Source organism: Oncorhynchus clarkii, chromosome 20 (genome assembly GCF_045791955.1).
Source record: "Oncorhynchus clarkii lewisi isolate Uvic-CL-2024 chromosome 20, UVic_Ocla_1.0, whole genome shotgun sequence".
NCBI classification, from domain to species: domain Eukaryota; kingdom Metazoa; phylum Chordata; class Actinopteri; order Salmoniformes; family Salmonidae; genus Oncorhynchus; species Oncorhynchus clarkii.
The window spans coordinates 14,420,507-14,437,049 of record NC_092166.1 but is presented as its reverse complement, the minus strand read 5'-3'; the positions used below and the strand labels follow the sequence as shown (position 1 = coordinate 14,437,049).

The 16,543-nt window shown below is 41.2% G+C and overlaps 1 protein-coding gene across 1 annotated transcript; it reads left to right on the top strand.

Annotated features, from left to right (window-relative positions):
• The first annotated feature begins 7,062 nt into the window (after window positions 1-7,062).
• Window positions 7,063-9,571, top strand: LOC139375972 (actin-related protein 2/3 complex subunit 5-like). Its single transcript, XM_071117960.1, has 4 exons — window positions 7,063-7,320; window positions 7,828-7,899; window positions 8,040-8,216; window positions 8,440-9,571. Exons 1-4 carry the CDS (start codon window positions 7,180-7,182, stop codon window positions 8,500-8,502), a joined length of 453 nt encoding a protein of 150 aa, XP_070974061.1. The 5' UTR covers window positions 7,063-7,179; the 3' UTR covers window positions 8,503-9,571.
• The last annotated feature ends 6,972 nt before the right edge of the window (window positions 9,572-16,543 follow it).

The following is a 16,543-nucleotide window of genomic DNA, read 5'->3' as shown; positions in this document are numbered from 1 at the left end:
CTTTAAGCCGTACACTCGACAGAGCTAGGATTTACGGAAGAGTGGCCAGAAAAAAGCCTATTGCTTAAAGACAAAAATAAGCAAACACGTTTGGTATTCGCCAAAAGGCATGTGGGAGACTCCCCAAACATGGAAGAAGGTACTCTGGTCAGATGAGACTAAAATTGAGCTTTTGGCCATCAAGGGAAACGCTATGTCTGGCACAAACCTAACACCTCTCATCACCCGAGAACCTATCCCCACAGTGAAGCATGGTGGTGGCAGCATCATGCTGTGGGGATGTTTTTCATCGCCAGGGACTGGGAAACTGGTCAGAATTGAAGGAATGATGGATGGCGCTTAATACAGGGAAATTCTTGAGGCAAACCTGTTTCAGTCTTCCAGAGATTTGAGACTGGGACGGAGGTTCACCTTCCAGCAGGACAATAACCTAAGCATACTGCTAAAGCAACACTCGAGTGGTTTAAGGGGAAACATTTAAATGTCTTGGAATGGCCTAGTCAAAGCACAGACCTCAATCCAATTGAGAAACTGTGGTACAACTTAAAGATTGCTGTTCACCAGCGGAACCCATCCAACTTGAAGGAGCTGGAACAGTTTTGCCTTGAAGAATGGGCAAAAATCCCAGTTGCTAGATGTGCCAAGCTTAAAGAGACATACCCCAAGAGACTTCTGTAATTGCTGCAAAAGTGGCTCTACAAAGAATTGACTTTGGGGGGGTGAATAGTTATGCACGCTCAAGTTTTTTTCTTACTTCTTGTTTGTTTCAAAATAAAAAAATATGTTGCATCTTCAAAGTGGTAGGCATGTTGTGTAAATCAAATGATACAACCTCCCAAAAAATCGATTTTAATTCCAGGTTGGCAACAAAATAGGAAAAATGCCAAGGGGGTGAATACTTTCGCAAGCCACTGTAGCTACTCTGCCACTAGCCCTATCATGCAACTAAGTGAACCCATACCTGTAGAAGGGTTGACCCCTTATTTACAGTGCATTCAGAAAGTTTTCAGACCCCTTGACATTTTCTGAATGTTACGTTACAGCCTTTATTCTAAAAATGTATTTAAAAAAAAATTATCCTCATCAATCTACACACAATACCACATAATGATAAAGTGAAAACAGGTTTACATTTTTTTTTTGCATGTTTAATAAATTAAAAAAACATACCTTATTTGCTATGATACTCTAAATTAAGCTCAGGTGCATCCTGTTTCCATTGCTCATTCTTGACATGTTTCTACAACTTGATTGGAGTCCACTTGTGGTAAATTCAATTGATTGGACATGATTTGGAAAGGCACACACATGTCTAGAAGGTCCCACAGTTGACAGTGCATGTAAGAGCAAAAACCAAGTCATGAGATTTAAGGAATTGTCTGTAGAGTTCTGAGACAGGATTGTGTCCAGGCACAGATCTGGGGAAGAGTACCAAAACATTGCAGCAGCATTGAAGGTCCCCAGGAACACAGTGGCCTCCATCCTTAAAAGGAAGAAGTTTGGAACCACCAAGACACTTCCTAGAGCTGTCTGCCCGGCCAAACTGAGCAATCCGGGGAGAAGGGTCTTGGCCAGGGAGGTGACCAAGAACCCAGAGTTCCTCTGGATATAGGAGAACTTTCCAGAAGGACAACCATCTCTGCAGCACTCCACCAATCAGGCCTTTATGGTAGAGTGGCCAGAAGGAAGCCACTCTTCCTTAAAAGGCACATGACAGCCTGCTTGCCAAAAGGCAGCTAAAGAGTCTCAGACCACGAGAAACAAGGTTCTCTGGTCTGATGAAACCAAGATTTAAGTATTTTGCCTGAATGCAAAGCGTCATGTCTGGAGGAAACCTGGCACCATCCCTACAGTGAAGCACGTGGTGGCATGGTGGGCGACTAGTCAAGATTGCGTCAAAGATGAATGGAGCAAAGTACAGATATCCTTGATGAAAACACGCTCCAGAGCGCTCAGAACCTTAGAATGGGGGAAAGGTTTACCTTCCAACAGGACAACGACCCTAAGCACACAGCCAAGACAACGCAGGACTGCCTTCGGGACAAGTCTCTGAATGTCCTTGAGTGGCCCAGCCAGAGCCCGGACTTGAACCCGATCGAATATCTCTGGAGAGACCTGAAAATAGCTGTGCACCGACTCACCCCATCCAACAGACAGAGCTTGAGAGGATCTGCAGAGAACAATGGGAGAGACTCCCCAAATACAGATTTGCCAAGCTTGTAGCGTCATACCCAAGAAGACTCGAGGCTGTAATCGCTGCCAAAGGTGCTTCAACAAAGTACTGAGTAAAGGGTCTGAATACTTATGTAAATGTGATATTTCAGTTTTATATTTTTTAGACATTTGCAAACTGTTTTTGCTTTGTCATTATAGGGTATTGTGTGTAGATTGATGAGGGGAAAAAACGATTTAATCCATTTTAGAATAAGGCTAACACGAAACAAAATTTGGAAAAAGTCAAAGTGTCTGAATAATTATGTAAATAAGATATTTGTGTTTTATTTATTTTTTAGACATTTTCAAAACATTCTAAACCTTTTTTCACTTTGTCATTATGGGGTATTGTGTGTAGATTGAGGGGAAACAAATATTTAATCCATTTTAGAATAAGGCTGTAACATAACAAAATGTGAAAAAAGGGAAGTGGTCTGAATACTTTCTGAATGCACTGTATAATAGATGATGATAGTTTACTGGCCTGCTGAGACGTATTCAAGAAGTGGGCCAGGAGTTGCAATGATTCATGAACAGTTTCAATGTGTTTGAAATCTATCTTTGTAAACCTGTAATGTATAGATAATGGTTCATATAAATTAAAGTAATGGGCTCCTGTTGTACAGGTAGACCAGGTTGTTTACAAGTATAAATTAATGATAAAGAAATTGGCATCACAAGGACTGGACAATATGTGTGTGAATTTATGTGTTTAGAAAATGGGAGATCTTTTTTTACATAAAAAATGTAACTGCTATTTGCTTTCTAAATTAGTGTTTGTGTATTAACTAATTTCATTGGCAATAAATCTTTGACAGAAAAAGTCCATGTAAATTGAATTGTCATTCTTGATGCACTAATATTGTTAAGAAATATAGATCCAGTTTTCTGTGAATGTGTATGTTTCTTTGAATATGCATTTGAACATTGAGGTTATTTATTTGTGTGATTGTATACAGTACATGCGATGTATGCAAGTGGAAGGAATCCACACATACAGCTCTTGGTAAAATAGATTTCAAGACAATGATTCAGCTCTATTCCACTTCTCTTCTGTAGTGAACCAGCTGTCTAGACATTGAATTATTACTTACAGTATTCTCCTTTGCTTCCACTAGCACAGATGTCAAAGACTCGCACACTCATCATGTAGAAATTGCATGCCGACTCACTTATTTTATTTTTTTCTGTTTTGAATGGTAAGGCACTTCGGGGGTTTGTGGTATATGGCCAATATACCACGGCTAAGGGCTGTTCTTAAGCACGATGCAACGCAGAGTGCCTGGACACAGCCGTGCTGTATTGGCCGTATACCACAAACCTCCAAAGTGCCTTATTGCTATTATAAACTGGTTATCAACATAATCAGAACAGTACAAATATATATATGTTGTCATACATGTGGTAAATGGTCTGATATACCATGGTTTTTGGACAATCAGCATTCAGGGCTCAAACCACCCAGTTTATAATTAGTCAGAGGTGGAAAAAGTACTCAATTGTCATACTTGAGTAAAAGTAAAGATACCTTAATATAAAATTACTCAAGTAAAAGTGAAAGTAACCCAGTAAAATAATACTTGAGTAAAAGTCTAAAAGTCTCCGATTTTAAATGTACTTAAGTACAGTGGTGGAAAAAATACTATACTTGAGTAAAAGTACAGATCAGAGGCAGTAAGGATGACCAGGGATGTTCTCTTGATAAGTGTGTGAATTGTACCTTTTTCCTGTAATGCTAAGCATTCAAATTGTAGCTAGTACTTTTGGGGGTCAGGGAAAATGTTTGGAGTAAAAAGTACATAATTTTCTTTAGGAATGTAGTGAAGTAAAGGTAAAAGTAGTCAAACATATAAATAGTAAAGTGCAGATAACCCAAAAAACGACTTAAGTAGTACTTTAAAGTATTTTTACTTAAGTACTTTACCTCACTGTAATTAGTAACACATAACCCCTATTTGTACTGGACTAGTATTACTAGAGAACGTTTGTTATGTAATTATTACTCCAGAACGTCCTTTATTCCATAGGACGTTTCGGACGGGATTAGTTTTTTCCAAACTGCCAAATTCCAAATTCTGATTTTTTTAATAAATTGACAGTTATTATAGAAGCCTGAATGTTTTTATTATAGACATGAAGATATTTCAACATGTCCAAGTGATAACTCGAGTTTGGTTCCCAAATTTCTAAACCATACCAAACCATTTTTGGTATAGTGTCGCCATAATATTTTAAATGAGGAAATCTGATCATAATCATTAGAATATTTTAGCGATCTGCCGTACGTCCCAAATGCCCCCCCAGCCGTCAGATGTGAGCTAAATAGTGCACTTGCACCTGAGATACGTTTTAAAGCTATATGGATGAGAAAGTTAACTTATCATTTCCAAACGTTTAGGTCAGTTGTATGCTACTTAATTTGCGATCTATTAACAGCAAGTTTTGCAATAAATAGGCGCAATATTTTTACTGATGCATTTGGCAATATTCAATTCAATATGCACAAAACATAAACAAAAGCATTCACTCTGAAAGTTGATACATGTATTTCTTGCTCAAACCGCGAGCAAAACCTGTCCGGGTGAATCACCAACTACTGTATACCCTCAATATGTATTCCATTCAGAAACTGGAATAAACTAGAGCGGGAGTGTGCAGTTGACTCATGTCATGTGTTAACCTAGCTGACTAAGTAGAGAGGAAGAGGCTGGGGATTTTTTGTATGAATGTCTATGAGAGTGTCGAATTACGACAGATTTATTCGATGGAATAGAAGTTTCGTTATGTTTAGGCTGTTACGAATGTACTGATTTAAGTGGATGCACGTGGCATTCAGGCAACTTTGAGAAAAACTACATAGTTTTCCTGTTGTTCGCAGACGTATCTGCCCTCTCATTGGCTAGAATAGTCCCATCTGTTCTCCCCTCCTCCCACCTGCCGTCCATCTTTGAGGACACGTGTTTCCATGCACACGTTTGTTTTACTATCCTTGTGGGGACCAAACAATTGATTCCCTTTCAAAATCCAATTTTCCCTAAACCTGACCTTAACTCCTTAAATGTGATATTTCAGTTTTATATTTTGAATACATTTGCAAACATTTCTAAAAAACGCTTCGTCATTCTGGGGTATTGTGTATAGATTGATGAGGGGGAAAAAACTATTGAATGCATTTTAGAATAAGTCTAAAACGTATCGAAATGTGGGAAAATTCAAGGGGTCTGAAGACTGTATAGTATATATTAGACTCAATTTGCTATGAGACTCAATTTCGAGTTTCATAGCAAAGGGTCTGAACACTTATGTAAATAAGGTATTTCTGTTTATATATATATATATATATATATACATTTGCTAAAAATTCTAAACCTTTTTTTCACTTTGTCATTATGGGGTATTGTGTGTAGATTGAAAAAAACAAACAAATATTTAATAAATTTTAGAATAAGGCTGTAAATGTAACAAAATGTGGAAAAAGGGAAGGTGTCTGAAGCTAAACAGTGCACTTGCACCTGAGATGCGTTTTAAGGCTATATGGATGAGAAAGTGAATTTATAATTTCCAAACGTTTAGGTCAGTTGTATGCTGCTTAATTTGCGATCTATTAACAGCAAGGGTTCCAATAAATAGGCCCAATATATGCATTTGTCAATATTCAATTAATATGCACAAAATATAAACAAAAGTATTCACTCTGAAAGTTGATACATGTAGGCCATTCACATAGTTTATGGGCAGCACTTGTTTAAATAATTGAATCAGTTATTATGTTCTTGCTCAAACCGCGAGCAAAACCTGTCTAGGTGAAACACAAACTACCACTTTTCTAGGTGAATCACCAAGTACTGTATACCCTCAATATGTATTCCGTTCAGAAACTGGAATAAACTAGAGCGGGAGTGTGCAGTTGACTCATGTCATGTGTTAACCTAGCTGACTAAGTAGAGAGGAAGAGGCGAAGCGGGATGATTTATTCCACCCTAAATCTGTCCATGTAAAAAAATAGGCCAAGTGGGGATTTTTTGTATGGAGGTCAATGAGAGTGTCGAATTACATCAGATTTATTCGATGGAATAGACGTTTCGTAATGTTTAGGCTGTTACAAATGTACTGATGTAAGTGGATGCACGTGCCATTCAAGCAACTTTGAGGAAAAACTACTAAATTGTGCCTGTTGTTCGCAGACGTATCTGCCCTCTCATTGGCTAGAATAGTCCCATCTGATCTCCCCTCCTCCCACCTGCCGTCCATCTTTGAGGATATGTGTTTCCATGCACACGTTTGTTTTACTATCCTTGTGGGGACCAAACAATTGATTTCCATTCAAAATCCTATTTTCCCTAAACCTAACCTTAACCTCTATCCCTAAACCTAACTCCTGACCCTGACCCTGAACCTAAACCCTAACACTAATTCTAACCCTAATTGTAAACCTAACACCTGAGCCTAAAATATAATTTTCCTTGTGGGTACTAGCGAAATGTGCTGATTTGTCAGAATTTTCCTTGTTTTACTATCTTTGTGAGCACTTCTGGTCCTCTCAAGGATAGTAAAACCCAAACACACACAAAAAGTCTGAGTCTCATTTATAACTGGAGATTCTCAATTGTATTTCCTTGATTCCTCGCGTCTTCTCTCCTTGCTTCCTTCTCAAAACTCAGTCAAGGGGTCCAATTGAGATCCTTTCAAAGCTTTGCCACAGTTTTGGTTGTGGAGAGAGTTAGCTTTTTTCTCAACCTATACCACCATCTACTGTTATGTATGAGTACTGGCCCATCTAGACATATCACCATAGACGGTATATGCCTAGCACACTTCAACCACTAGAGAGCGCCCTCTATACGGAAGTGAAGCTGTCAGCTCGAGACAGGAAATGAAAGCAGAAATGTTTAAATTGTAAAGCAGCACAGACAGCTTGCAGTTTTCTTCCTAATTCTTCTTTAAACAACTAAATATCTCTTCAAAATGTCGAAGAATAATGATTCGAACCAATTCAGGAAGGTAGACGTTGACGAGTACGACGAGAACAAATTTGTGGACGATGAGGATAATGGAGAGAGTCAGGTCGGTCCAGATGAAGCAGAAGTGGATTCGCTGATCAGACAATATCCTTTTACATTGCTTTGATGTACTAAGTGCACTGTTGAATTTAATGGAGTGACGTGAAGCCGACACAGTTCTGTTATAATGTTGCATTTCAGACCATCTGACAAGTCATGATGCTACTATGTTGCAGATAAAGTCGATGCTTGTGCGTGCGCCCGTCAAGTCAGGGCGTGGTGCTCTCATGTCATTGATCCAACGATCTTCCCTTTTCATAACGAGAATAGGTTCTGCAGTCAGATTATGTGTTTTATTCAGTAAAGGTTTGGTGATGGTGGTAGTAGTAGGCCTAATAGTTTATTTATGACCTGAAGACAGTCATTTGTTTCAAAGCAGGTTCAGACAAGTTGGAGGGTAGGAAGTGAATTCCACCAGTCAATCAATGTCATTCATTGAGATTCTAAAACATTTTTGAAGAGAGGTGAATCAAGAATTACTGTGGCGCTCTCTCATTAGTATAAAACTTTTGTATAGTTTGTCTGTCTATCTTTTCCTTAACACTGATGCACAGGGAACCTGATGGAAGCTTTGCAGGCTGTACTGAAGAATCCCCCCATCAACACCAAAAACCAAAATGTTAAGGTCAGCCTTCATTACAACACAATAGAACCATGTCGAGCGTTAACAGTCCCATGTGAAACAAAACTAGCTTGTTCCTCAAAATACACTTTGAGCTTGAGGCATGTAAAAGCGTGTACTTCCTTCACTGTGTGTGTGATTAGGATCGTGCTGAAGCCCTGATGCTTAAAGTACTGAGTGCCTTCAAGAGCAGTGACATTGAGAAAGCTGTACAGTCTCTGGATAAGAACGGAGTTGACCTGCTCATGAAGTACATCTACAAGGGCTTTGAGAAGCCTTCTGAAAACAGCAGTGCTACCCTGCTGCAGTGGCACGAAAAGGTAAGACTTATTTATCCTTACTGGTGTATGGCTGGAAGCACTTACAAGGTAGTAGGTGTGTGTGAAACGCACACACTGATAAAGCACATGCATACATTTTTTATTAAGAAGTGCTCACTGAAGTACCCTTTACTGTTAGATTGCTTTATTAACTGTTATTTCCATATTCCTGTTATATTGTTGTTATTTGTATTCACTGTGTTCATACTGTGTGGGATTCTAGGCTCTCTCTGCTGGAGGAGTGGGTTCCATCGTGAGAGTGCTGACAGCCAGAAAAACTGTGTAGAGCTGCACTGGACCTGACTGACTGCCACTGAGACCACCCTCTTAGGGGATGTGCTGGCACTATAACCCCCTGGGCCTGTACTCATAAAGCATCTCAGAGTAGAAGTGCTGATCTAGGATCAGTTTAGCTTTTTATATAATAATGAATAAGATTACAAGGGCAGGGTTGACCTGATCCTAGATCAGCACTCCTACTCTAAGACGTTATATAATTACGGGCCCAGAACTGGTTTCCTTTCTACGCTTGAAGGAAGCTCGCAGACACCAGACGACGACCTGTCTCAAATGGCCCCTTCTCAGTCCTAAAATGCTTTATGATATTTGATCAGAATCCAACGTTTGTCAAACATTTTGTGCTTTTGTTGTGAAAGAAGATGAGATACTTATATCGTAAGATTTAAATCATCTTTATGTCATAACGATGACATGTAATAATAATATGCAGTTTTCAGAGTTAGATTTTGTGCTATCATGGTGGATAGATGGCACCATGCGGTAAGATTTCATTCCCTCTAATGCAGAGCAGTTTGTGTGTGATTATGCTTGAACTAGTTCACCTGGTCCCAGATCAGTGGAGGCTGCTGAGGGGAGGACGACTTATAATAATGGTTGGAACGGATCAAATAGAATGGCATCAAACCATGTGTTTGATGTATTTGATACCATTCCACTGACTCTGCCACTACCACGAGCCTGTCCTCCCCAATTAAGGTGCCACCAACCTCCTGTGTTCCAGATCTATTTGTCCTATTTAGCTAACTCCTATGGGCATTAATATACAGCACTGACAGATCTGGGACCAAGCTAGGAACAAGTCCTTTGGAATGTAGTGATGTCATCACATGTTCCTGGACACGTCTCAGAGGGCATCCTCTTTTATAACGTATTTACAACAATTATAGAAAAAATATAATCTCTTGACAAATCCATTTGTAGATGTATTGAGGAAATAATGTGTTACTTATATAATGTGTTACCTTCTGATCAAATGACCAAATGCCTTATTGGGATATTCTTTTTGATATACTGTATATTAATTTTCTGGATATAATAAACAAACATCCACCTAATGAGTTTTTTTTCTTCATTTTCTGACATTTTCTGACTGCAAAAACTACATTCCACTCAGAGTATATGTTTTGTATTCTTTCTTGGAATTCTTTATTCAGATGCTGGTTATTTTTGCAATTCTTCCATGATCTTTGTTGTTGTCATATTTGTATCTTGTGAGCCACCAAAGGTGACTCAGGTGGTAGGTCTCCCACTCTCCTAAAGCTTGTCATCACCCATCCCCCTGGGTCACCTCTCCCTCAGCCATCCAGTCATGGAGGAGGATCTGTTCCAGAACAGGCCTCTTAGTGGGATCCTGCTACAGTCACCAGCTGAACAACTCCTCACACTCTGTATCATGGTGAAACAGCAATAGGATGGAGATTTGGCCTTTGGGTCTCTTCAATCTTTTTTGTATTTGATCACCTTTAATCTAGTCTGAGTACCAGTCCTTTTAGCTAATATTCCACTCCTTGCCACTCCTGTCATTTGTCCAAGCTCTTTGGAAAATGACAGGTGTGGAATTTTAGCTAAAAAGACTAGTACCCACCTTTAACCCACTCATGTATCCATAACCACATCCAAGAACATACTCATACATAGCAACAGAAACTTCTCTCTCTCTGCGCACCCCCTCACCTTTTGTCGGGTCCTTTTTGAAGCACAGGCGCCCAGCGATGATGTCAGCCTCCTTGTTGAAGGGCAGGCGGCCACACCAGGCCGTAAAGCAGTACCTGCAGTAACCAGATGGTGGCGACCCTGGTACACACCACTCAGCACCCACTCTGGAGGACAGTACTCTTCTCTACCTGAGGGAAGGAAGAAGGGAGGAGACATTACAGAGAGATTACTGTAAATGACTAATATCCTGTTTTCTGAGACATTTTTCAGATCTTTACAACTGGGTCATGTTCATTAGGGCACACTAACAAAAGTGCTTCTTACTGGACGAGTTCAGATAGCGTATACCTATTTCACTCAGTTTCAGAGCGTTTTCTTCCATTTCGTGCCTACTGAACATAACCCTGACCAGCGATTCCCTTGTTGTCTCCTACCTGAGTAGTCTCTATAGGACGATTCTCTCAGCAGGTCTCCACAGCTGAAGTCGATGAGCTTGACTCACAGGTGGTCTGTCTGCACCAACAGGTTTTCAACCTTGAAGTCACGGTGCAGGATCCCCCCAGTCAGTTTCAGAGTGTTTTCTTGCTGAACAGCCAGCACCACTACCTGTAATAACATAATCAGAGTATAGAACAGCCAGCATCACCTGTAATAACATAATCGTAATATAGAACAGCCAGCGCCACCTGTAATAACATAATTAGAGTATAGAACAGCCATCATCACCTGTAATAATATAATCAGAGTATAGAACAGCCAGCACTACCTGTAATAACATAATCAGAGTATAGAACAGCCAGCACCACCTGTAATAACATAATCAGAGTATAGAACAGCCAGCGCCACCTGTAATAACATAATCAGAGTATAGAACAGCCAGCATCACCTGTAATAACATAATCATAGTATAGAACAGCCAGCATCACCTGTAATAACATAATTATAATATAGAACAGCCAGCATCACCTGTAATAACATAATCAGAGTATAGAACAGCCAGCATCACCTGTAATAACATAATCAGAATATATGCCACTTAACAAACACTCTTATCCATAGCGACTTAGTTTGTGACTTAGTAGCAACTAGAGAGTAGAGTACAGAACAGGGAATCCATACATTTGTAGTAGGTGTATGTGATCCCTGTGTGAATTCAACTGACAACCTTGGCATTTCTTGTGCCAAACGTTTACGTACTGAGCCACACAGGACTTCACGAGAGCATCACCTGATGTTCCTGGCCAGACACTTGTCCACCCGTCCACCCAGCTTCAAACAAGTCCATGCAGGGACCGCTCAGCCTCCTCAAACCACTCCAGCAGGCCCAGCACGTAGCAGCAGGACGGGGGCCATGAGACAATCTGCACCAGGGTCACCTCCAATGACAAAGCACTCCGCTCCCCAGGCTGGAGGTGAGAGGGGAGGGAAAAGTGGATCGAGAGGAGAGTGGGGTAAGAAGGTTAAAAAAGGTGACTTTCTGTATACTTAACCTGAGAGTCTTTGCAGTTGTGTAAACTGAAACAGGTTACTTACAAGCTTTATGTATGGCTCTGCCATTCCTCTGGTCACATATTTTATGGCCACCTGAGTGAAAAAGCAACATGATGAGAAATTCATATACAGTTGAAGTTTGAAGTTTACATACACTTAGTTTGGAGTCATTAAAACTCGTTTTTCAACCACTCCACAAATGTCTTGTTAACAAACTATAGTTTTGGCAAGTCGGTTAGGCGGTTTGTGCATGACACAAGTAATTGTTCCAACAATTGTTTACAGACAGATTATTTCACTTATAATTCACTGTATCACAATTCCAGTGGGTCAGAAGTTTACATACACTAAGTTGACTGTGCCTTTAAACAGCTTGGAAAATTCCAGAAAATTACGCCATGGCTTTAGAAGCTTCTGATAGGCTAATTGACATCATTTGAGTCAATTGGAGGTGTACCTGTGGATGTATTTCAAGGCCAACCTTCAAACTCAGTGCCTCTTTGCTTGACATCATGGGAAAATCAAAAGAAAATCCGCTAAGACCTCAGAAAAAAAAATGTAGACCTCCACAAGTCTGGTTCATCCTTGGGAGCAATTTCCAAACGCCTGAAGGTATCACGTTCATCTGTACAAACAATAGTACGCAAGTATAGACACCATGGGACCACACAGACGTCATAGCGCTCAGGAAGGCGATGCGTTCTGTCTCCTAGAGATGAACGTACTGTGGTGCGAAAAGTGCAAATCAATCCAAGAACAACAGCAAAGGACCCTGTGAAGTTGCTGGAGGAAACAGGTACAAAAGTATCTATATCCGCAGTAAAACGAGTCCTATATCGGCATAACCTGAAAGGCCGCTCAGCAAGGAAGAAGCCACTGCTCCAAAACCGGCAAAAAAAAGACAAACTACGGTTTGCAACTGCACATGGGGTCAAATATCATACTTTTTTGAGAAATGTCCTCTAGTCTGATGAAACAAAAATAGAACTGTTTGGCAATAATGACCATCGTTATGTTTGGAGGAAAAAGGGGGAGGCTTGCAAGCCGAAGAATACCTTCCCAACCGTGAAGCACGGGGGTGGCAGCATCATGTTGTGGGGGTGCTTTGCTGCAGGAGGTACTGGTGCACTTCACAAAATAGATGGCATCATGAGGAATTTAAAATTATGTGGATATATTGAAGCAACATCTCAATACATCAGTCAGGAAGTTAAAGCTTGGTCACAAATGAGTCTTCCAAGTGGACAATGACCCCAAGCACACTTCCAAAGTTGTGGCAAAATGGCTTAAGGACAACAAAGTCAAGGTATTGGAGTTACACCAGCTCTGTCAGGAGGAATGGGCCAAAATTCACCCAACTTTTTGTGGGAAGCTTGTGGAAGGCTACCCGAAATGTTTAACCTAAGTTAAACAATTTAAAAGCAATGCTTCCAAATACTAACTGAGTGTATGTAAACTTCTGACCCACTGGGAATGTGATGAAAGAAAGAAATGCTGAAATAAATCATTCTCTCTACTATTATTCTGACATTTCACATTCTGAAAATAAAGTGGTGATCCTAACTGACCTAAAACAGGGAATTTGTACTAGGATTAAATGTCAGGAATTGTGAAAAACTGAGTTTAAATGTATTTGGCTAAGGTGTATGTAAACTTCCGACTTCAACTGTATTAGTGTGCTTTCACTTCTTGGATCATGCAAATATAAATAGCAATACAACATTTGAATTTTCTATCTCACGCAGTTTTGCGACTATATGACCAGAATTAGAATTCCATAACAAACTGATATAAGCTTCACCTGTTGGCTGTCACCTTTGCACATGGCAGCATAGACCCACATCCTTTTTGCCCAGCATACTCTCCATTGTGTCGAGAAACTCAAAGTTGCCTGTAACAAAGTTACGCATGAAATAAAGCACAAATCATCACAAATACCAAATATCAAACTCAATAGATACTGTTCATATAATAATAGAACTAGTTATTTAGCCTGGTCCCCCAATGTGTTTGTGCTGTCCTGCCGTCTCCTGTGGTCATTGTCAGGCTAAAGGAAAGACAACACTAAAGCATCTGGGACAAGGCTAATTCTTCTTCCTTTGCATTGATACTGAGTGTAGTCAGGTCTTACTTGGGTTGGGTCCAAGATTAAACATGCTGGAGTCTGAAGATTCTGGTCCTCTAGAGTTGGGGGTGGGGGTTGTGTAGTGGGTTCCTCAACTGGGCTCTCCTTTGTCGTTTGTCTGGTTAGATGGTGGACAACGACGGGTCTCTATAGACTGGGGGTTCTATTGTTCTTACTTCTCTTCCCCTCCTCCCTGGGCCACACCCTCCAACTCCTCACTGCTCTCCTCTCTGACCCTCCTTCAACTCCTCTGTCTGGTGTTTATACCTTTAACGTTGTTCACCAACCCTCCTCTCCTCCCTTCCTTCAGTCCCGAGGTGGAGGGGACAGCATTCTCATTTTCCTCCTCCACCTTCTTCTCCTCCTCCTCCTCCTCCTCCTCCTCCTCCTCCTCCTCCTCCTCCTCCTCCTCCTCCTCCATATCTTTCTGTCCCCTCAGGGTCTTTTCTTTTCCTCTCCTCCCTTTCTCTCTAACGGCAGCAACCTCTCTCAGTCACAGCCTGCCTCTGTGGAGCTGGTGCTCTGGCTCTTAGTCTAGAAGTGTAAGTTGGGCCTGTAGTGACCTGTTCTCCTACTACATCACTCTGAGAAGACCTCATGGATGTTTCACTTCGACTCGGGAGCGATTCCTCCCCCGTGTCCTTGGCTTTGACTCTCTCTCTCTGGACTTCAGTTTGATGATGTTAGGGTTCATGCGTGGGTTCTTGCCTCGGGATGGACCGGGAGAGTCCTTGTTGGTGGGTTCACTCCTACTGGGTCTGGGTCTGGCTCGGCATCTTGCCTTCTCCCTTGGAGGATTGCACGTTCTGTTGGTCCTCACTCTCAACAAGTAAGGGAACGCCTGTTGTTTTTGTTGTTGTTGTTCCTCACTCTCTCTCTCCTGGGGGTCACAGTCCCTGACCCTAAGCCCTGAAATCTCTTCAAACAGGCCTGCTCCAGGGTTCTTCTACTGTCTCTTTCCTGTCCTTCTCCTTCACTCTCTCCAGATGGATCACTTTCACTGGCAGAGCTGGAGCTGCTAGTGCTGCTTCCTTCCTCTTCATTCTCACTCTCATCACTCTCCTCCACACTCTCTCTGCGGCTCCCAGGAGCTTCGCCCCTCTCGATCTGCGACCTGTGTCTCCTGATAGGGTTGGCTAACCTCCTGCCTTGAGGAGTTTCTCCTCCTTCCGCACAGAGACCTGCGCCTCCTGACAGAGTCTGCTTCCAATCTATTAAGGGGAGAGCGTCTTGTCCCCTCTCTAGTGGTGCCTAGTGGAGACCTGTGTCTCCTGACAGAGTTGCCAACCAAACTCCCGCGCTGTGGCTGGGGAGAGTCTCTCTTCTCTGTTGGTTCAGAGGTTCCTGGTGGACAGGGGCAGGCAAGAGTACCGCTCCTTCCTCTCCCCTCTCTCACCTTCCTCAGCCCTTTCAGTGAGTCTCTGGCCACGGAGAGAGATGGTCTCCTGAGCCCACTACGCCTCCCACAGACTTGCAGGGAAATAGAGTACAACTCGGTTCTTTCAGACTGAAACAATTGTCTACAACAGCCTGCTTCCACATGTTTTACCACTATAATCTAATAATATGGTGGATTTGTAGCCCTCGTCTCTTTGACGGCACAACTTTGATTATCTTACAAAAACAGCTTATTTAATAATACATGTATTAATCTACAAAGTAAATTCATAAATCAAACTATTACCAAGTTGTAGTTATAACCAACGGTATTGTAATGCAATATGTTTTTCTTTATTAATTACCTGAACCTACCATGGGCTGTTGATGAATTTGATAACCTCCAAGATGCCATACCTCATGACCCACTGACTCACTGTGCCAAAGCAGGATGAGTCAGTGGCAGAGGCCTGGTGATGTCACAATAAAGCACAGGTGACTGTTAATGATGTCATATGGTGACTGTGCTATGACAAAAAAATGCAGTAGTCTGTCCTTACTATAGTAACACATAATTTGTGTTATTTAATAGCTCATCTATCAATAACCGAAAGACTGTTACTATGGTAAATTATTTGTAGTCACTTTTATTTTTTTATTTTTTTAATCTGTCCAAATCACATCCCTTTTGTGTCCATATGCTAATCTACCAGTATATGCATTGAGTATATCAAACATTAGGAACACCTTCCTAATATTGAGTTTTTTGCCCTTTTGCCCTCAGAACAGCCTCAATTCTACAAGGTGTCCTTGGCGTTCCACAGGGATGCTGGCCTATGTTGACTCCAATGCTTCCCACAGTTGTGTCAAGTTGGCTGGATGTCCTTTGGGTGGTGAACCATTCTTGATACACACAGGAAACTTTTGAGCGTGAAAAACCCAGCAGCTTTGCGGTTCTTGACACAAACCGGTGCATCTGGCACCTATTACCATACCCTGTTCAAAGGCACTTAAATATTTTGTCTTGCCCATTCTCCGTCTGGATGGCACACAGACACAATCCATTTCTCAAGGCTTAAAAATCCTTCTTTAACCTGTCTCCTCTGCTCCATCCACACAGATTGAAGTGGTTTCAACAAGTGACATGAGGGATCATAGATTTCACCTGGATTCACCTGGTCATGGAAAGAGCAGGTGTTCTTAATGTTTTGTATACTCATTGTGGAATATGAATGATTAGTAGACTAATCTACAACACACACCATATCTTATCACTGACTTTACTTTCCAGTGTATGAGTCAAAAGTGTAATGAGTTGCCTAGCTTGAGTATGGAAATAACAATTTGTTACATTCTGTGTCTATAAGCTGCTAGGGTA